Here is a 22,552-nt window from a genome sequence, read left to right as displayed (position 1 = left end):
AACCGACAACACAATTCCGATTCACCAACTTTTTATGTAGGCGTAACATAAACATGCACAAGCACAAAGAAAACACAAGTTCTTACAGGTATTATTAACTTTACAATATGTGACCTCAATTTCATACCAAAAATAATATTAATAATAAACAAAAACGACTAATATAAATGTTGTCTGTGTCATATGACTTGAGAAGCATCCATAACTAACTGCACATCCCTTTCTTATTTATAGTATGTGACCAGCATGAAGCTTCACCTTACAAAATCGACTTCAGATATGTAACTTACGTCTCTTTCTTCAGCAAAGGCTCGGCGAGAGCCCTGTTCAACTTTGAAGTAGAATCTTCGTCACCCGACTTCCTTGGTGTTTGACCTCCCTTATATTGACCTCCCTGCTGCTGCTGCATTTAACACCAAATATAAAGAAAGATAAAAAAATGCATCGTTATGACACGATAGTTAAAAAATTATTTTAAAACATGCATATGAGAGATAACTACTTACAGCCAATGCGGTTAATCTCCTAACTGAGGGAGCACGAGCGACAGATGAAGCAGCTGCAGCTGCTGCTACACGTATCCTGCGGAAACCAAACATTGGTTGGATTTAATTTTTCAAAAATATGCATCGAATATTAATACTTGCGTAAAATGCCATTTTTGTCCCTGAGGTTTGGCTAGTTTTGCAACTTTCATCCAAAGGGTTGTTTTTCCACATCCGAATCAAAAAGGTTTGAAATTTTGCCATTTTCATCAAGCTCGTTAACTCCATCCATTTTTCTCTGTTAAGTCAGGGGTATTTTCATCTTTTTTGTTAACTTAAAGGGCAATTCGGTCATTTGATACTTGTCCAATATGCTAAATGCTTGTACATAAAGTGGAAAAGACCGAAATGCCCTTTAATTTAACAAAGAAAGACGGAGAAACCCCTGACTTAACAAAGAAAAATGGATAGAGTTAACGAGGTAAATGAAAACGGCAGGATTTCAAACCTTTTAAATCCAGATGCGGAAAAACAAACCTTTGGGCGAAAGTCGCAAAACTGGCCAAACCTCAGGGACGAAAATGGCATCTTACTCTTGATATTTTATAAAACTTTAACTACCTTTTATGCACATCAACAAATTCATCAGTCTCGTCTACAATCTCCTCCTGCGTTGATCAACCATATGTGAACCGTCATCCCATCAATGAAAACAACAAAAATAGAGAAAAGGAGGCAACGAGAGAATGTAAATAAAAACCTGAAGGAGTTCCTCGAATACATCTTCCAACGTGATAATACCAATAACTTCACCTTCTTCGATATCTTCTGCTGAATAAGGCACTCCATTTGTTTGTGTACCCACCTTTTCAACATCAATCGTCACGTTATCTGATTTTTCACCCTGTTTTGAAACCAGGGGATTTGTAGACTGAGAGTATCGAACGATGATTGTTTCTTGAGTTGGTTCTTCTTCAAGTGTTGGAGGTTTCCTGCCTTTTCCTTTCGTTTTGACTACAGCTGCCATATGACTGCTTCCTTTTTGAAACTCGTTTAATATGTCGTATAAAGGCATGTCCGCTGGAACCCTGACAAATAATTATATAATATTTATAATAATAAAGTTTATAAAGCTACGAAAATTCATATTGGGTTAAAGAGGGGTGATTAGTTGATTACACACCTTGGAATTCTCCTAATGGAGACTGCACTTACTGGAGTCTCGGTTTCCGCCCTTACAGTAAGAAGACTTTTCACCTACAGCTCAACAAAGGTAGACTTAGGAGATACCTAGAGGTCACAAAAATGGGCAGGTTCGATAACTGGTCAAATGCTAACCTTGTAGTGGGGTCAGCTGATCTGCAAACCCTTTTCAATTTTTAAAATCATTTTACAGATAACTATTTTGTAAATATCATTTTCAAAACTTTACTACTACATTTTTTTGAATAAAATAAGGAGTAAAATGCCAATTTCATCCCTGAGGTTTGGTCGGTTTTGTGACTTTAGTCCAAAGGTTTGTTTTACCACATCTGGACCCAAAAGGTTTGAAATCTTCCTGTTTCCATCCGACTTGTTAACTCCATCCACTGTTCTCCATTAAGTCAGGGGTGTTTCCTTATTTTTAGACATTTTTTATTAAACTAAAAAACACTATAAGAAATAAAGATCCACCTCTGTTGACTTTTAATTAAAAAATGTATACAAAGTCAGAAATACCCCTGACTTAACGGAGTAAAGTGGATGGAGTTAACGAGCCGAATGAAAATGGCAAGATTTCAAACCTTTTGGATCCAGATGCGGAAAAACAAACATTTGGACGAAAGTCGCAAAACGGGCCAAACCCCAACGAAAATGACATTTTACTCTTAAATAAGATTTAAGAAGTTTTATGCTTTCTGTATACTCTTTGGGTGACTTTTGACATATTTGGCCCGCGTTCATATTAGCTTTTTTTAGTAAAAAATTTTTACCGCTTGAAGAAAAATATAACTAGTGTTGACCCGTTTACCAAAAAATGGGTCGAAAATGCCAAATCTAGTGACAACCTACCAATAGAAGTCCGATAATATTTCGTGGGTTTCCGGAGTATACAGGAACTCTACTATGACCTCTTGCAAGAATCTTCCCCATTGCTTCCCTGACATATTAACAAACAAGATTAAAAAGCCTGAACACTTAGCGGTAAGCTTGTTAACTGTCAAAAGAGAACCAAACAATAAGATGCAAGTGTCATCATGTCGAAGTAAAAGCTCACCAATCTAACTTCGAATTGACATCCAAGGAAAAAGTTGACTCGATTGGTGTCATAGCCTCCTCGGCAGTCTGACAACAGGAAACAAAGTAATAATCCATAATTTCATATAATATAACAAAGTATAATACTCGAACAAATTGCAAATTTATGTTATGTAATACCTTTTCAGTTAAATCTAGTGCTCCACTGATAATTGTTGTCTCGTCATGAGTGAGTTCACCTCCTTTACCAGCCTGTAATGGAATTGAACGTCATTTATTGCAGTAAAGACATTTTGGAATTTCATTACTGTGCTTTCAAAAAGGAATATAACGCTATCTAATTAATTAAATAAATCACAAATAATAAACCTCTTGGCCATGGATAGAAACAAGGGCTTTCAGCTGAGCTCGTCTAAATAAAGCATCATTATGTCCTAGTACCAAATCAAGCATCTGACATCACAAAATACCGTAAACATGAGCTTGCATTATTTCATTAATATGAGTATATGACACAATGATGATGAAATAGAAGGACAAACAATATATGAATAGAAACTATTACTTTATCTATTCAGATTACAACGAAATATCACAATAAAAGAAGAGAAAAGTAAGAACTTACCTTGCCTATAGGATAGGCAATTGGATAGCAAATTATCATCAAAACCTTCACAAGCCAAATGAAACTAGAACCTATAGCAAGTCCATATCTGGTACATACTGCTTGTGGAATCACCTGTATTGCAAAAACAGTTGGTTTATACAGTGATACGCATATACATGAAGCTGCAATACAATGCAACGGGAAGGAAGACAACTGAATTTTTCAAGATACCTCTCCAAAAAAAAGGACAAAAGTTACAGAAAGCACGATTGCAACAATTTGATTGAAAATCTTGTCCAGGTATATTGGCAGGGCCTGTAGATTACAACAGCATAAACCATGAACAATAATAATTGTTAGAAAAAAAAATATGGTGAAAAAGATCATAATAAACTAATAGTTGATAAGAAACTTCAAAAGAAGGTATGAATTATGGGCTCATGTCCTATATCTATGTACTTATCATTAAATGTATCTGACCAACCAAGCACTGTTTGGAAAACTACCTGTTCTAAGAAAGGACGTCGAGTCAATTTTATACTTTGATCAGCCAAGCACTGTTACTGATGCAGTTATCTAATATTTATTTTAAATTTGAATTTCCTATTTTATTTTATTTGGTTTCCTATTTAAATTCATGACTCCCATGTGTATAGTGGGACTTAGGGGGTGTTTGTTTTTTGTGAAAAGCACTTCTGGACCTCTTATGTCTGCCCCACGCAGACCACGCGCAGACGTTTGAGTCTGCAGGTGTTTCTTTTTTGGAAGTGATTTCATTAAAAAAGGTCTTCTAGACCTCTTCTCCAAGCAGACCTGGACTCCCCTCTTCAAAGCTCGTCTCCTCCTCTTCTCCTCTGCTCTTTCAAAACACAACAAACCCTAGCTCCTCCCAGCCAACACCACATCTCCCCTCCGCCACCACCACATCTCCGTCACCTCCCCCACCTCCGATTGAGCCGCCGACAACCACCTGCTGCGTCCACCCCACATAACAACCACCTCCGATTGAGCCCCCAACCGCCGTCGTTCGTCTGTCACTCACAGATTTCACCTTTTCATGATTGGTAAAGTTTGTTGCTTGATGGGTATTTTTCAAATGATTGATTAGTTGATGAAGGGTATTTTCATGAGGGTTTTGTTCTGCAAGATCCACTGTCCTTCATTCATATGTTTCTGCAAACCATCAACTGCTTCTCATCTTTACAATTCTAACACTTTGAAATTAGAAAATTCCCATCATGCCCCTCAAACATCAGTTGTTGTAACTGATCATCAATCGGATCACAATCATGTTGATGAGAATCATGAGATTGTTAAAGCCACTGAAAAAGAGGTTTTAGAAGATGGAAAGCAGGAATCAGAGATTGAGATTTGTGTTCTTAGGAGTTGTATGAAGAATAAGTGCAATTCGCAATCACAATCGAATTCGGGATCGGGTTCTCCTGTCGACAGAAAGAAAGTGCAATGGGTAGATAATTTTGGGAAACAACTTGTTGATATCAGAGAGTTTGAATCCAGGTTAGTTCTTAAATGCTTTGTTTAGTTATAGTTTTACAAATGTGGGAACGAATTTTTGTGCCAATTTGATTGTTATCGGTTTTGCTTATGGTGATGTTTGTTATGAAACACTTCTGAGAAAACAAACAGTCTTCTTCTTGCAAACTGCAGATGTTTGGTCCACCTCTTCTGCTACAGAGGTCTGCAGATGTGGTCCGCAGACTGCAGACGTTTTACCTCTGAAAAAACAAACAGCACCTTAGGGTTTTATTGTTAATTTTTGAGTTTTGATTATCATTAAGAAAACCTTTGAGGTTTCTTTGAACCATTCGGTTCTTGAAGCTTTTGATTTAATCATCGAGTTATCTAGCCATTTGATTGCTTCCGAAACTGCATCAGTTACCAAAGGGCTTCTAGCCTAAGCAATCAATAGTGCAGGGATAGTTGGTTATTGGCTCTTACAAAATAGCGGTGTCAAATAACGGTCCAAAATAGCAGAACCGCTATTAACGGCGCTATTGACCAATATTGACCGTTATTTTGGATGCCTTGGTTGATGTGGACTCGGAGAAAGATTCCATGGCTTACAATTAAATCATGTTTCAAATATTGGCACTTTTGAGTTTTGAGTTTGACATTACTATTAATATTATATATGTTTTACGTTTTATATATGCATATATAATTTTTGCATGATATAAAATTACCTATATCAGTATATCCCACCACGATAACCTATATCTCAAATATCGGCACTTGACCGCTATTTGAGGTTGAGGGCTCGAGTCCCCAACATTGTAGACCCTAATCTATTTAGTATATATATAGATGTGTAGGGCCTTTGTAATTTCTTGAACACCTAAAAGAAGAGTACTGGTTGCAGCCTGTGAACATAGGTCACATCGACCAAACCACGTTAATTCTTGTGTTCCGCTTTCTTTACGTTTATTGTCCGTGTGTTGCATCAGTCCCAGACCTAACACCTACGCGTAGCTTTGGCAATGAGTGTGATTTTACCGGGTACGTTTGTTTGTGTTTGTTTAAAGCTATGTGTGTGGACTGTGGAGTTCTGTCAAATGATTTTTATAAGTGCGATGTAACAATGAGCTTATGTAAAACCTCTCAAGATTATAAAAATACAATCAAAAGAATCTTCGTTGCAAGTTCATGATCTGCGTGACTGCAGCTCTATGGTTATAATTTACAAGTAATAATAACTGTTAAGTTCCAATATATTACCTCCATGGCACCTGCATTGCACAGAAGCAATGTTACAAGAAGCTGATGCTGTTTCTGAACCACTGGAAATATGACAGCTGAAGACCATAACATTGCATAAAATCCAGATCAGAACCAATAAACACAATATCCAGTGTAAGAAAAATAAGTCCTACACACTGAAAACATTTTACAAAATCCCAAAAACATCTTGAAGCAAAAACGGTACAACATCAAGACCGACAAATCAAGCTCCATATAAACGAACAACGACACAATACATCCTAATCAGAATATTAGTCTTTCCAACTGAGAAAAACTAAGATAATAAATGCTGTCATTCAAATTACCATAAGTAGCTTAACAGAATAATCTTTAACAACAGAATCAAACTTTCAGCCCCAAAATATAGACTACTACTTTAGAAAAGTCAAATCCCCCTAATAAATACCTAAAAGTTAATCAGGTACACTTTACACAATATCCTTTTCCATATAGAACCATAACTATTTAACACCATCCACTCATCCAGATTCTAATCCTATTCACTAAACCTAATTGGACTCCAAAATCCCCAAATTTGAACCAAAATTAGGTTATAGAGTTATAATAAAAACCTAACAGAATCAATTATTTGCAGAATCTCAAACCTGCTTGTTTCTTTTCAGTCGGTGTGCCACTGCGTTGAAGAATCTCGAGCTCAACGAGCCCTAGAGACATCAAACCGAGAGTAAGACCGGACATAATTCCGGCAAAAATGACGAGAAAGGCTGAGATTCCGACGTAAATGAAGAACATCACCGATCCGAATTCAATTTCAGCTCCGAGCATCGAATCGGTGGTGCTACTCGTCGCCATTCGTATAATCTGGACGACGTTTATCGCATGCATCCTGTACAGATTGAATCAACAACCACAATTCACGCAATTCACGATTTACAAGTCGTAAACTGTTTATGAATCCCTAATTTTGAAGTGAGTCAACCAATGGAGGTTGAATTCCAATGGCGACTAATTATGTTAAATTGAAAAGTAATGTTTGGTGAATCTGATCGGACACTCGGTGATGAAGCTGCTATAAGAAAACAAAATAGGGTTCCATCGAGGTACAATTATATTATATGTGTGTACACGAGACATGTGACTTTTAGAGCATCTCGTGAGTCGTTTATAATCGTTATGTTCGAACCTGACCAGGGTGCGGGTTTACGGGGCTACTAAACGTACCCCTACTTGTTACTTTTTATACCTGATGAAACAATGGTTAACCGGGCAGGGTTAACACACTGGTCTCGTAAAGAAGGGTTAATCCCTTTCTCTCGAGGATCGCTGGCTGGATCACCGGTGGTTGATCTCCTGCACAAGGAAACAAGCCGTGACTCGTAACAAGGAGGATGGGGTGGGGGGTGCTCCTTGTTACCACTCTCCGGCGTGAGAATCAGTAGTTTGCTTGGGAAGCAAAGTAAGATAGTAGTAGTAGTGAGAGAGTTGTGAGAAGATACCTCAAACCTGGTTTGGGGTTGGTATTTATAGCCGAGGAGTGAAGGAGGATGATGATGGATGGACTGACGACGTGCTGCACCTTTTCAGGTGTGTCAGGCTCGTCGGTTATGGGGGTTACGCCACGTCAGTCCATTGCTTACGTAGCTCTGACAGGTAACTGCCATTGGTGCCACTTGCACTGTGGTGTCAGTACCACTTGCTTGAGTACATAGGATGCGGTGCAAGCCGCATCGCTACGTGCGGTAACATCTGAAGTTACCGCGTCTCCTACTTGTGATCAAGGAATACGCGAGATGCGGTGCTAGCCGCATCGTCGTCTTGCCTGCATCCCTTGTCGTGACGAAAATGTCCGTATGGTGCGGTGTCAGCCGTACCGCTACGTTCATCTTCTTCTATGCCTAAGGTAAGGCTTTCCTGTATTGATAGAAGTGTTCACTGGATGCGGTGCGATGCCGCATCGCTGTGAATGCTTCCGTTTTCATACACCAGATGTGACGCTGTGTCGCATCACTCTACCGTTCTCATGTTCCATGTAAGTCCTTTGTTACTAGATAGATTGGATTCAACCCTTGTGTCGACGCGTTCCCGCATGGGCACAAGTAGGTTGTTAGTTAGTGGGGGTTTTGATAAGGGTAATGGTCACTCGCGGTCCATGCTGACGCGAGATCTGGGACCATACCCCTTCAATACCCCTTCCCATAAAATCACATTTAAACTTATCATATTTACCCCCTAAACAAGTCATATTTTTTTAAAGTATTCTTTTTTGTTACAAAACAAATTCAAAAGTGTAAAAAAATATTATAGACGTTTTTTTAAATGTATTTTTTAATGTTTATTTAAAAAAACCATATTTTTTTAAAAGGTTTTCAGATAATTTTACACTTTCTCAAATAGTATTTTGATTATATTTTCTTTTATTGAACATCTTTACAAATTACTAATAACGTTTTTCATATAAAAACAACTAGGTTACAACCCCGTGTAATACACGGGTTTAAGTTAACAAAATATTAAATTATTAAATAAGAAAAAAATAGAGACATTGGATAAAGAAATAGTAAATAAATGAAATATTCATAAAGTAAATATTAATAAAGAATAATAAATAGCTAAAAAACAATAAGCGGGAATAATTTCATTTAGTTACTATCAACATTTCTTATTTTAAAATCTTTACCTTAATATTCGACCTTTAAATATATATGTTAAACTAATGAATATTTTTTTGTTATATTAGGTCTCTTAAACCTTCTCACAAAATCAACCCATACCTCAAATATATTTTTATTTATAACTTATAATGTTATTTTTTGTTTAAACCTTACCAAAAACAGATTTTACGAAAGCGTTTTTATATTAGATTTATAATGATGACCATTATTTCATATATAAGCTAATTTTATTAAATTCAGTCCAGGACTATTTAAACATGATTATTTGTTGTTATTTGAAAAAAATATAAATAAGCCGTTTTCATTATTGAAACTGTTGGATCCATATAATACACAAGACTATAATATAATATTTAATAAAATGACAAAAAAACATTTAAAAACCTAACTATATATACAATTTCTTGTAAAAAACCTTAATTTAATTATGCCCTCTAGTCATACCGTCTTGTGCGATAGTGTTAATTAATAATAATATCATTTTTTAACGGAAAGAATAATGTTTAATTATGCCCTCTAGCCATACCTTAATGATTTTTTCTACTTAAATCAATAGACAACTTATAATTTATGTTGTTTAAATATCTAGCAATATGGCTTAAATTTAGGAATAAAATAACAATAAGATGATTATGATTATTTTTTTATTTATTTATTATCGATACACAACATATAATTTATGTTATTTAAATATCTAGAAATATGGCTTATTTTTAGGAATAGAATAACAATAAGATGATTAAGATTATTTTATTTTTATTTTTTTATTTATTTTTTTAGGTGAGAAACATAAATTAAGAGTGATTGAGAGATTGACATGTGTCCTCAATCAAGTTTCTTTTATTATATGTATAGATAATAAAAAAAGTTTTGAATTTTATTTTTGAAAAAAGTCTACATTATTTTTTTTCCTCGTCTAGTTTGTATTTTAAATGTCTTATATTTATTATTTTTAATATTTTAAAATGTTTTTTTTTTATTTTGGAACGACATGAAGTGGGTATCTGATGCATGGTTAAAAACCGATGATTATTCGTAATTAAGTTTATGCTTTTACGTGACTTTTGGTTTCGAATGACCTACTTCTGATTAAAAAAAAATCCGCATATATTTTTTTAAATCAACTAGTTTGATATTTTTTTTAAATAAAGAAGAGAAAAATATTTGTGAATCAACCCTATCCATTTGTTTTGCTTTAGAAAAATGTTCACTTCGATCCAAGTCTTAAAGTGGTTAATTTATAGTGTGATAAAATAATTTTAATATCTATTGTTTAATTGTTCACTTACATAGATGGGTTGTAAACACTATTTTAAAAGATTTTTTTTTACTTTTTTCATAAATAAAAATTGTTATTTATTTTATAAACACATCTAAAGTATTAAAAAATTTAAAAGTAAGACCTTTAAAATACAAACTAGACGAGGAAAAAACATAATATAGACTTTTTTTCAAAAAGAAAGTTCAAAACCTTTTTTATTATTTTTATAAGAAAAAATGTTATTATTTATTTGTAAAGATATTCAATAAAAAAAACATAATCAAAATACTATTTGAGAAAGTGTCTTTAGAAACAATATATGAAAACTTTTAAAAAATATGATTTAAACAAAAATTAAAAAAAAATATTTAAAAAAACGTCAGTAATCTTTTTTTACACTTTTGAATTTCTTTTGTAACAAAAAGAATATTTTTTAATATGATGACTTATATAGGGGGTAAATATTAAAAGTTCTAATGTGATTTTATAGAAAGGGTATAAAAAGTAATAAGAGGGGGTATATTTAGCCTACCCCTTACAGATTTCATTTTGTTTGGGCTATTTTCGAGGAATCGAGGGACATCTGGGCGAAGGAACGAATCAGGGCTTTAATCCCGAGTTCGAACGGATTCCATCCGGTTCCAACGCATCGGGGTGGCACGGTCTCATGGCGTCTGGCGGTCGAGAAGTCGACCTTAGACATAGCCCCGAGCAGAGTGGGTTTACACGTGAGATTCTTTATCATTCAAAAAAAAAAAAAAAGTAACGCGAGCACTTTGTATAGTGTGGTCCAACCCCTATAGATAATTTAGCACGAATCTATTCTAAAAATTCAATGTAATATCTCGTTTTTTCGGTGTCGCATATTTAGAATGGTTTAACATTCCTTTGTGATATGTCGACATTTGTCCATTGCGTTCTTTTTGTAAATAATTTTTTTTTTTTTTTGGGTTTCTAGGGCCGATATTGTAAATAACAAGTTTTGGTGTCACAAGGGTTGAATGGCTTAATTTGGGTAAAAATAAAAGTTAGAAAATTCATGTGTTATTTGATAGCCATGTTAGACTAGAAACTTCAAAGCGTGTGTGTGGGAAGGAAGGAGGACATGAGAGGTGTGAGTGTGTGACCAAAATTCTGAGTTGGACGTTGCTTATTGAATAAGTTATTTCTGATGATTAATTTACAACTTATAATCGTCCAATCATAGAATTGTAATTAAAGAAAGTAAGTATTGGTAATAATCAATTTGACCGTATTTAAGTTGTATCAATAACTCGTTTTGCGTGATTAGTTGAAGCATTCGATTTTGATTTATCTACCACGTACTTAAACAATTGTTCTTCTACTAATGTTTATTATTATTTTTCAAGTTGTAAATTGATTGATAATAAAACATTAGTACTTGCCAGTTTGATTGATTACTTATTATGTTGCAAACGAACTAACAATCAATCTTGGTTATCAATTAAGCATCAGCGTGATCACAATCCACACAATTGGTATCAGAGCAGGGAATGTTGTCAAATTGATTTAACGCTTAATTTTAACTTGAAAATTGCTTTTGATCCTATTTCACTGGACAATATTCAAAATATTAGCATCATTATTATAGTCTGTTGGTTTTATAGTTAATATTGAGTTATTGACTCTGATGGAAAATTAGTGTCAAAGGGGTTGTGGACCTTAGTTTAAAGTCGTTGTGAAGACCAAGGATTGGGCTTTGCATATTATGAGGATGAATATGCAGATTGAATATGAAGTTGTGAATTGTGTTTCTGATTTCCAATGTGAAAACCATGGTTGTAAAACAAGGTTTTCAAGGCCGAGTACTCTCTGAGTAGTCGCTACAAGGTAGGTTGCTGAGGCGACTTTCTCTAACTCCGCCTAATTACTCGGAATCGATCAAACGCGGTCAAACTCGGCCAAAATCGGATCTAGTAGGTCAATTCGGGACAAGCTTGACTTAAAAAATAATAAAACATAACTTATATGACTATCATATTAAATAATGAATATCATTTTCACGTATTTTGTTATAAATATTAGTAAATTTATGTTATTAGACATATATTTAATTTCCGGAAACTAATTTTTTTATAATTTAACATGTCCGAGTACTCCCCGAGGACTCTCCGCCTATGCCGAGTACTGTCAACTCCCCGATCAACCAACTAGGAAGTGCCTAGCGACTTTTGCAACAATGATGAAAACAAATACATAATTTACCTTGCAGATTGATTTTAGTCACAAGTTTCTGAACAATCATATTTTAATTGAGAATTAAATGACTATTCAAGATATAGTATTCAAAACTTATAATCCATTTTAATTGAATATTCAAACGACTATTCAAGATGTTATAATATGTTAAGTTATCATCACAAGTTTCTGAACAATCATATTTTAATTGAGAACTAAATGACTATTCAAGATATAGTATTCAAAACTTATAATCCATTTTAATTTTAATTGAATATTCAAACGACTATTCAAGATGTTATAATATGTTAAGTTATCAACTTTCATACCCCAAATTCAGTTTATGTTTATAACTAGAGGGATTTCTCTGCGTTACGCGGCGGGAGTTTGATCTTTTTTCTCTGTGATACGTGGCATGACTTTGGTCGTTCTCGACTCGACTCATCGGAAACCATAACAGCATAGATCGATAAAAACAAATATCCGATACCGGTTCCGATAATACCAGGTAAAAAAAGGAAAAAAGGTTTTTACCCCGCGCTACGCGTCAGGAGTTTGATTGTTTTGTCCCGTGCTACGTGGTGTGACTTTGGTCGTTATTTGTCATAGGCTCCGACCCTACCCTGGGCGGGAGACGTGAGTAGATACAAGTGGTACCAGTTTTTATTAAATTCGCAGCAGAAAACTTATCAGCACTGGGTGTCAGGAAAAATGTCAGAGTTTCAAAACGCCGAAATTTTCATTTCATAAACTGTGGGATAAACCCGTATTTACATAAAGTATTTTCACTGGGATAAACCCGTATTTACATAAAGTATTTTCACTTGGATAAACTCGTAATTACAAAACACGTTTTGTTCAGGTTTACATAGCCACTTATTTAAGCTGGAGTGCTTCATAACACTTTTCTTCTCTTCGCAGTAAATCACCTGAAACACGTTTTAAAACATTTGATCAGCGAAAAATACTAGTAAGTTCATTTTGTTTTACAAAACACATTTGTTATAATTACAACATTAAGAATTTTTACATTTGTTTATACCTTTCAATTACCCACAGTACTTGTCACTCGCCCATTTCGGTGACTTTGGTCATATTACTATTGGCTAACCCTTTGTCCAATAGTAAAGCTTATCAAGTAATGTATACGATACCCCACATACTAGTTGTAATATCAGAATACAAAGACTTAATCACCCTAGATACAACTAGAAAACATTTAGGGTTTTGAAAGCATTTTAATAAAATAAAATGACTCACTTTGCAGATTTAAGGTTTCTGTACTAGCCATCTGGTTTAATGCTTGGTTCCCTAATTACACACACAATGCACACGTATTAGTGTATTAACTCAATTCAACTTTAACGATAACCACGAGATCAAAACCCACGACGATTGACAAAGTATAGCCGTATACAAGCAACACTTAGACATCTGCTGGATCGGTTTCAATCGATCGGACAAAGTACTGTACCAGTGATTCGAGTTATTACTCTGATTATGGGCAGAGGTTTAGCACTTCGGATATTTTTTGGGTATAATACTGAGCAGTGTGTCGAGAGAGAAAATAAAGTTTTGAGCAATTTGGAAAGTCTGCTTCGTGCTCAATTTATATATGGATTTTGAGTCTTTCGTGCCCCGCTGTACCCTAGGGGTATCATGTCACGCCCTGTGAGATTCCCCTAGCTAGGACATGGCATTAGTCAATACGTAGGCGTGCCACGTGGAAAATACATGTCCGCTACGTGTCTCAGGCGGTTTATGAGGGTCTCGCGACCCGCGAGACTTCTGTGTAAGGCTGGCGCGGCCTGTGACAGTCCACCAAACCTTTTATTTTCTATTTTTCTTTCATCGTACGTGTTTTTGGTTATGATTACGGATTGTTGTGGGACCTATTTTGAGGGTTGATACATCATCCCCACCTTGTTTTAAATATCGTCCTCGAGATTTATTGGAATAAGTATGGAAGCGTTTTTTTAGACGGTTCCTTTTAGAACCGTTTTTAAAATTATTTTCAAACTTTGTATTCAATTTACTTATAGCCATTACATAAAAAGAACTTCGAAAAATTAATGATTTAAAAAACCGAAGGAATTTCAAAACGATCAATTTAAAACAAATGAGTGGTTTAAAAACGAAGATTTATAAAAAACAAAACCTTACAAAAAAAATAAGTTAACAAGTGTAAGGTTTAAAAAAATGCACAGACTTAATAAAACGAAAGGTTAAAAAATTAACGAATTTTGAACAAATAAACAGTCTAAAGAAACGAAAAAAAAAAAGATAAACCATTATAAAAAAGGTTTGACCATGAACGATCTTTTGCAAACTTTTTATTAGAATGGTTCATCTTTTTTCAAAATTCTTAAGTTTTTTATACACGTCGTTCTTTAAAATTTTAAAAATGAACGACTTAAAAAAGCGAATTGTTTAAAAAGTTTAAAAAAACAAACGATTTAAAAAACGGTATAAAATGAATTGTTTTATAAAACTTTAAAAACAAACGAATTTAAAAAGAACGATTTAAAAAACACAATTTTAAAACCTATAGACGGTTTAGAAAAAAAGGTTAAAAACAAATGACTTTAAAAACGATGTTTGTAAAAAAAACAAACGGTTAAAAAAGATACATATTTATTTGTATATTTAAAACGTATTTTGTTAAATAATAATCATGAAAATAACAAAATAATAAAAAATCTTGAGTAACTGTATTAATAATCTATTAAATATTAAAAGAACTTTGTAATTATAAAAACAACTCATAAGGTATATAATGACTTAAGTATCCTTACACTTAAGGCTGAACGGGGCACATGCGGAGAGTGCCTACGGGGAGTGAGTTTACCTAAGGGGAACATCGTCCCCATCAACTTTAGGTGAGTGTCTGATTGGAATTTCGGTGAGTAGTCACCGATGAAGAATGAGGAGAGAGAGGGAGTTTGCATGTGGTGGCTCATTCATTCTCACCAATCACACGTTTCTTATTTCTTTTTCTTTTTTTGTAAAGAAAAATTGTCTATCACTCACATAGAGGGGAACACCCTTTGCGATTAAGTGCTTTAGGGGAGTTAACATGGACGAATTTGATTGGCTCCTGTGAAAGTTTACCACTCACCTAGAGGGGAACCCTAACTGCAAAAAAGTAATAAAGTCAGTGTTATGGACCAAAATTGGTATAAAATGCAACCTCGAGGTTTGATATGTCAAAAAATTTATTTTTAGACTGAAATGGTTAAACTGACTAAACCGCAGGGGCCAAAACAGTAATTTACTCTTATTAAATTTATAGTACTATATTTTCTTAGACTGCGGGGTGTGGGGTGTGGGTTGGGCCGCAGTCTGGGTTCAACGACGGCTGCTCCACCCCGGGCCAACGTTGGGCATGGCGTTGCCCCTTTGGCGTGGGGATTGTCACACCCCAACCGATGGCGGAATCATTGGGGCATGGCACTGAGCGAAACAGATTGTCCAGAAGTTTCCACAACAACTATTATTACCATTCAGTTAAATGATACGTCCCATACCGTATCCCAAATAGTACAATCAATTATTACAGATAACAACTAGTCAAGTAATTCTGTTCCGACAACTCAGATTTAAAATAATTAACATAAATATTATTTGTTTGCTTCTAAAGACCCCTATCTTGACCAAGACAGACAACTATTTGTTGGGGGCTCTAGACGCTTTATTCTAGCCTCGCTTCCCTAGCAAGAATGCATCTTAAACACCTGTTACATACGTTAAAATAAAGTCAATACATATAATGTAAAGGTGAGCATACAAGTTTGATAATAGCATATAGAGTTCGAAATAGTTTACGCATAACCAGCACGTACACAGAGGAAAACGAAGCATGTTAATTATCGACATGGATCTATCGATACCAATGACTGCGGGTTGACTGTCCGAGACAGTTCGCAATACATGATTACCACCATAATCCATGCAAGTAATTGTCCTTAACAACCCCCGTGTGAACGGGTGCTGAGTCCAGACTATAGTACTACGTCGTTAAGGCAGGTAGACAGCATTCCACGTGTAAACATAACAACAAGCATTCATTTAGTCACGTAATACATGCAGAACGGTTAGCGCATAAAATATTGAGTAGTGTGTTCGATTGTGATTTTGATAAGCAACGTATGTAACACCCAAAAGTGCTAAAGCAAAAAGGGTTCGAGTATACTCACAGCGATTGATTAATGGATTAAAGGGAGCGCTTGGGAGTAGGGTTAGCCTGAATAGTTTGATAGCATAACAATGAGCAAAACGTAAAATGGAAACAAGTGTAAATGGGTCGAACAGCCTGGTCGACCGGACAGTAGGTTCGATCGAACGGGTTGTTCGTTCGGTTTGAAAGTCCGTTTGAGCAGTCTTGTTCGATTGGCCGGTAGGCTCTATCGGCTGGACTGTTCGAGTGGATTGTTTCTTCCTTTGATTAGGATGTGTTTGTGTATGATGGTTTGAACTTTTGAAGTTTTCGTTGTAGTATTTGAGAACACTGAAGTGTTCTTACCTTTCAGGTCGATCGATCGAACGGTCTGGTCGATCGGTCGGCTTAACTGATCAGTTAGGAACTTCAGTAGTAGTCCTCAGTAGGATGTCACTTGATCGAACAACATACTCGATCGAACCGCATGCTCGATCGGGTGGCATTCCAATACGTCGAACGAAGTGAAAATCGATTAAGTGTTGAAGCATAGTATCTCATGATCCGATGAGTAATGTTCATCAAACAGCTCGTTCGATCGAACATCACCTCGTTCAACACTATACTTCATGAGATTGTCAAAGTGTGGGGCCACATGTTAGCCGATCGGCTGGCCTGGTCGATCGGCTGGTATGTCCGATCGGTTGGGTTGTTCGTTCGAACAGCCTAACCGTTCGGCCAGCATCCTGACCTGGTCGGCCTGTTCGTCTAACACTTGGTTGTTCTGATTATTTGGCGTTATTTTGAGCTATCTTGAAACGAGTTTGAACAATGGAACCTTCGTTCTTACCTATTCCTCCTGCTCGGACAGGAATCACCCAAGTCCGGCCGGTGAACGGTTCGGAATGGTGGTTTAATGTTTAACCCGAAATCGATGAACCTCGTAGATAGAATCTGAATCTTGAACCACGCCACCATTAGAATGACTAGTAAGTTGGCTCAAGCTCTATTTCTATCGATTGGAAGGCATTGAGTGTAAAAGAGTTGAAAGAAAGTTGGAATTCCTTCTTTCACTCCTTTACATCATGTAAAAGTTTAGATCTTTGATAGATCTTAACTTGTTTATGTGGAAATCGGTTAGATCTGAGCTATTCATAGTGGATTGAGGCCAAAACATGATGTTTTTTAAGAACACCATGATGACATCATCCCTGAATGCCTAGATCTTGACGATTTCACGGTTAGAAATCAAGATTTGAAAGATAGAAAGGTGTAGGAGCATGCATTAATCAAGAAAGTACAAGATTTAGGATGAAAACTTACCGAAATCGGAAGAAATCTGAGAAAAGAAGGGGAGCACGAGCTGGCCGGTCAGAGAGTTTCCAAAAGTGGAAAGAATGACAATGACAGCTGTCACACCCCGACCACGTAGAACATACAAAACGTGGCGGAAACGTCGGGGAGTGTTGTAACAGAATCAGTTGTTTCAAATCCATGGCAAATGAAGTTTCGTTTTATTAATCAAATATGAAAGTTTACATTGCTTTAAACAAGAACCAAAGAATACATAACATAAATTAACTAGTTCTTGTCTCGTTTTAAGTCACTAAGGCAAAGGTCCGCCTAAGTATGTCTTGATAAGTCCTATGCATCATCTCCTGAAAACACATGTGAAAATAGGTACGTCAGCATAAAAATGCCTGTGAGATACATTGGTTTTGTGAAAACGGGATTCATGACTTATGTTCGAGAAGATGTTTAGTCATGAACCTTGTAATTTGCTTTGTCTTGTAAATCATTTGAAAAACGATAAGATCAGATGATATGTATAAATAAGAGAACACTGTATGGTTAAACGGATAACCATGAAAAATGAGTTTGTATAAGATAAGTCGTTTGTAAATCAATGTTTCGTGAAAAGTGTGTTATTTGTATGAAATGTCATATGTCTCAAATTGAAATGATTCAAATAACGCTACGATATGTAATACCATACAAACACTTATATATAGGAAGTACCAGCGGCGTATCCACCATGCTTGTATCATATTACACACGCCTCGTTACTTAATCACTTACTCAAACCAAACCATCAAGATGAAATGTTTAACAACGGTAGAAATGTTTATATATAGTCTAATGTCTATTGTCAACTGTAAATCATGTCAACGGATACAACTGGTTTACACGGTTTAGTGGTTACAAACGGTTCATATAATCGAAGGGTTAAGACGGTTCACATAGTCAAATGGTTACAATGGTTCAAAATGTAGTATAATGTGTTCATATGCTGGATGAGCATATGCAACAGAAATGCAATGTCAAACAATGTACTAAGTACGCACACAATGGGCATACATAGCATGTAATGTAAAGTAATGTACTAAGTACGCACACAATGGGCATACATAGCATGTAATGTAAAGCAATGTACTAAGTACGCACACAATAGGCATACATAGCATGAAATGTATTGTAAAGTGATGTACTAAGTATGCACACAATGGACATACATAGCATAGACACAATGAAATCATGTACTATATATGTACTATCGAACATAGCAAGTATATGATGTGAAAACCGGAAAGCACGAAAGTAACAAGTAGGCACATGCGTTTCACCCCAAAACAGTTTAGAAAACAGTAAAAGAGGGGTTCAATGTACTCACCTGAGATTGCTTTGAATTCTTGTATAATAACCAGATAATGCTAGAGATCACGGAATATCAAACGGCACCTAATAGGTAGCTACATTAATATACCGGACCAAAATCGGAAGGATCGGATAGTATGCGGGTTCGTAAACCAAACGAGTATGGAGACTCGTGTAATATGGTTTAACAAAGCCTACATACTAAAATGAAACCTAACCTAAGTGCTTGCGACCCATTACGACCCGTTTAGGTAGCTTATGCTACCTTACGCGTCGTTCGCGTAGAACGCGTCTGGAACGCCTAACATCGTGACCACAAGGTATAACCTCGGAAGGTTATAGCTATGGTCACCTAATGTGTTTGGTCGGATCCTAATGATCGACCAAATGGGTCGGGTTCGAAAGTATAAGCGGTGGTTTAGATCGCTTACCTTACGACCCTATATATGCACTAAACTAAAAGTGACGAGCTAAGCATGTTAGGACATGCTTAACTAAGTTTAGAAAACAGGTTTGGCACCAAAACAAACGGCTTTGATGCTCACGAGTAGTTTGGTTACAAAATATGCAAGAATGCACATTTTGGCCGAAACTACGACTCGTCACTGAGCCTAGATAACGTGGTAATCAGTAGGTATAGTCACTACGGACTATAACCATCGTGATCACGCTCACGTTATGAAGTTCCATGAACTTCGTGTTGACCATAGGCTGGTCAATGCAGAAAGTCAACAAAACGTTGACTTTCGGACTCGAAAAGCGAATAAAAGAACGAAAGAATACTTACGGAGGGTCCCCGAATGCTAATCTAGATCAAAGAGCTCAGGTATGAAGCAATGGCATTAACTTAGAGCATTTTGATCAGATTTGTGTGGGTTTTACAACAAAGGGGGGGGGTATTTATAGGAAAAGTAGAGCCGTTAGGATCGTTTCTTGAATATCGTGCCACGATCCAAGCCGTACACTTGTCACAAAGTTGTGGTGGCTTAATGTGACCCTTGGCTCCTGATTTGGTGAAAGGGCATTGCCCTTTGGGTTGTTTAAAAGGCCAAGTTGTGCAAGAAAGACAAAATTCTGTTACTGAAGGGGCCATGCGGCCCGCATCAGGATTGGACGAAACTCAGGCGGGCCGCCTGGGCCTGTCTGATCTGCACATACTTTCAGAAATGGCAGTTTTGGTCCCTGTTGCGTATTTAAGCCATTTCCGACACTTCTAAGGCCCGTAAAGCCAACTTTAAGGCCCTAAAATGATGCCTAAACATTGTGGACATGAAACATGCTCAAAAATATGTCGGATGTTGGTTCGTTTGGCCGTACGTTCGCGATGTTCGCTTAATTACGACGGAATGCGCATAAGCGCGAAAGACGATCCAAATGACGCGACGAATGGATTTTTCTCATGCCAAACACTAAGGCATAATATAAGAATGCTTACATAAATTTTGGATGTCCGGATGTATTCAGAACGTAAGTTATGCGCGAAAGTGCAAACTTGTGCACTTTTTGACACTTTTAGTCCCTGAATGACCCAAAAGTTTATTTTAGCATACCAAACCCCTCAAAGCCTATTCCTAAGCTATGTAAAGGATATTTATGGTATGTTTAACTTATGGACATGTTCCGGAATGTTTGTTACAGTTCAAATTGGCATACTTTCGCAGTTTGTCAAGTTTAGTCCCTGTAAGTGAATTAACTTGTTTTTGCCATACCAAAGCCTTCAAAACTTATTTCTTAGTTATGTAAAGGTTATTTAAGGTATGTTAAGTATATGATGGTCTTCCGGAGTATTTGTCACATTAAACTGAGTATGTTTACGCACTAGTTTGCGTATAATTCCCCAGAAAGTGTTGTAGGATTTGAAATTGAACAAGAACTGATATGTGCAAAAGATACACGTATTTATACAAGATCCCAAGTATGAAATACAATATTTCATCGGCTTGGTATTTGTTTGATGGTCGCGGTGACACAGGTGTCACAGTCTCCCCTACTTTAGGAAATTTCGTCCCGAAATTTATTCGTAGGAGTCTATTTGTGACTTTGCCAAATAACCACCAGCGATATGCAAGGCAATATCCTGTCATTTCCTTAACGGTTATTCTTGAGAAACGAAAATCAACAGACGGAGTCATTTTCCTCAACGAGTATTCTTTAGAAATGGAAATGACGGAATAAGCAAACGAATGTTCATTTCCTCAACGGACAAATCTTCAGAAACTAAAAATGAACAGACGGAGTCATTTTCAATGGTTGCTTCATCAGAAATGGAAATGAAGGATTACACAACGGATATTGATTTCCTCAACGGATAAATCGTCAGAAACGAAAATGAACTAACGGAGTCATTTTCAATGGTTGCTTCATCAGAGTTGGAAATGAAGGATTACACAACGGATATTCATTTCCCCAACAGATAAATCGTCAGAAACGAAAATGAACTAACGGAGTCATTTTCAACGTTGCTTCATCAGAGTTGGAAATGAAGGTTTACCCAACGGATATTGATTTCCTCAACGGATAAATCGTCAGAAACGAAAATGAACTAACGGAGTCATTTTCAACGGTTGCTTCATCAGAGTTGGAAATGAAGGATTACACAACGGATATTCATTTCCCCAACGGATAAATCGTCATAAACGAAAATGAACTTACGGAGTCATTTTCAACGGTTGCTTCATCAGAGTTGGAAATGAAGGTTTACACAACGGATATTGATTTCCCCAACGGATAAATCGTCAGAAACGAAAATGAACTAACGGAGTCATTTTCAACGGTTGCTTCATCAGAGTTGGAAATGAAGGATTTGCACAACGGATATTCATTTCCTCAACGGATAAATCTTCAGAAACGAAAATGAACTAACGGAGTCATTTTCAACGGTTGCTTCCTCAGAGTTGGAAATGAAGGATTACACAACGGATATTCATTTCCTCAACAGATAAATCTTCAGAAACGAAAATGAACTAACAGGGTCATTTTCAACGGTTGCTTCCTCAGAGTTGGAAATGAATAGGGTTAACTCTAGACACATGACAGAACTTGCTGTGATTTCTGTGCACTAAATTCCATAATTATGTATGCATCCATAATTACGTAATCCCTTGCACAGTCCGCACAGTTTGTTTTGTAATGTTTTGGGGAAGGATATCAAACTTGTGACGAGGGTGACTAGACTTCCATCGGTTCCTTTTAATTAGATCGACAGGGGATCTTCTTGGTTAGGCCACCAAGGAGTCCTTTCAGCTATATCATTACATGATATCCCTAACCAGATTTTTGGATGAATCTGTTTAACTAGACCACTCAAGGGGTCTAATTATGAAGTAGTACTTTATAATCCAAGGGACTTAACTATAACGTAGAAGTCCATTGAGGATTTTAAGTATTACCTTTGGGTATCCTACTATGAATCTCTTGTACAAGGATATGTAAGATCCTACGAAGATTTGGATAACATAATAACACATAAGGGAACACATAAGCACAAAGTCACATAATTGTCTAACTTGATTATAATTTGTTATTAACTTGTTATTGATTGCATACGGATATAGAAAC

General features: G+C 36.1%; 1 protein-coding gene across 3 annotated transcripts; it reads right to left on the bottom strand.

Annotated features, from left to right (window-relative positions):
* LOC110886301 (DUF21 domain-containing protein At4g14240) lies at positions 1 to 7,228 on the bottom strand. 3 transcript variants are annotated; one of them, XM_022134088.2, is made up of 13 exons: positions 6,696 to 7,228; positions 6,067 to 6,143; positions 3,562 to 3,645; positions 3,349 to 3,462; positions 3,093 to 3,176; positions 2,904 to 2,975; positions 2,743 to 2,810; positions 2,538 to 2,625; positions 1,669 to 1,742; positions 1,246 to 1,573; positions 1,107 to 1,153; positions 507 to 582; positions 1 to 406 (listed from the first exon to the last, which is right to left on the bottom strand). In XM_022134088.2, the coding sequence occupies exons 1-13, from the start codon at positions 6,934 to 6,936 to the stop codon at positions 287 to 289; spliced, it is 1,473 nt and encodes a 490-aa protein (XP_021989780.1). In that variant the 5' UTR covers positions 6,937 to 7,228; the 3' UTR covers positions 1 to 286. The 3 variants fall into 3 exon arrangements, with proteins under 3 accessions (XP_021989780.1, XP_021989781.1, XP_021989782.1); XM_022134089.2 differs by having other exon boundaries at positions 1 to 403; XM_022134090.2 differs by having other exon boundaries at positions 1 to 400.
* Positions 7,229 to 22,552: the final 15,324 nt, after the last annotated feature.

The sequence above is a fragment of the Helianthus annuus genome, chromosome 10 (genome assembly GCF_002127325.2).
Source record: "Helianthus annuus cultivar XRQ/B chromosome 10, HanXRQr2.0-SUNRISE, whole genome shotgun sequence".
NCBI classification, from domain to species: Eukaryota; Viridiplantae; Streptophyta; class Magnoliopsida; order Asterales; family Asteraceae; genus Helianthus; species Helianthus annuus.
Note: the sequence above shows the minus strand (reverse complement) of the source record. Positions and strands in the feature narration are given on the sequence as shown.

What these genes read in the sequence shown, in the direction of transcription:
- LOC110886301 (XM_022134088.2), bottom strand. Translation starts at nt 6,936, where the DNA reads ATGCATGCGATAAACGTCGTCCAGATTATACGAATGGCGACGAGTAGC. An exon ending in TTTCTATCCATGGCCAAGAG is followed by an intron (nt 2,976 to 3,092) that starts GTTTATTATTTG and finishes ATTCCATTACAG; the next exon opens with GCTGGTAAAGGAGGTGAACT. An exon ending in TCCATTAGGAGAATTCCAAG is followed by an intron (nt 1,574 to 1,668) that starts GTGTGTAATCAA and finishes ATTATTTGTCAG; the next exon opens with GGTTCCAGCGGACATGCCTT.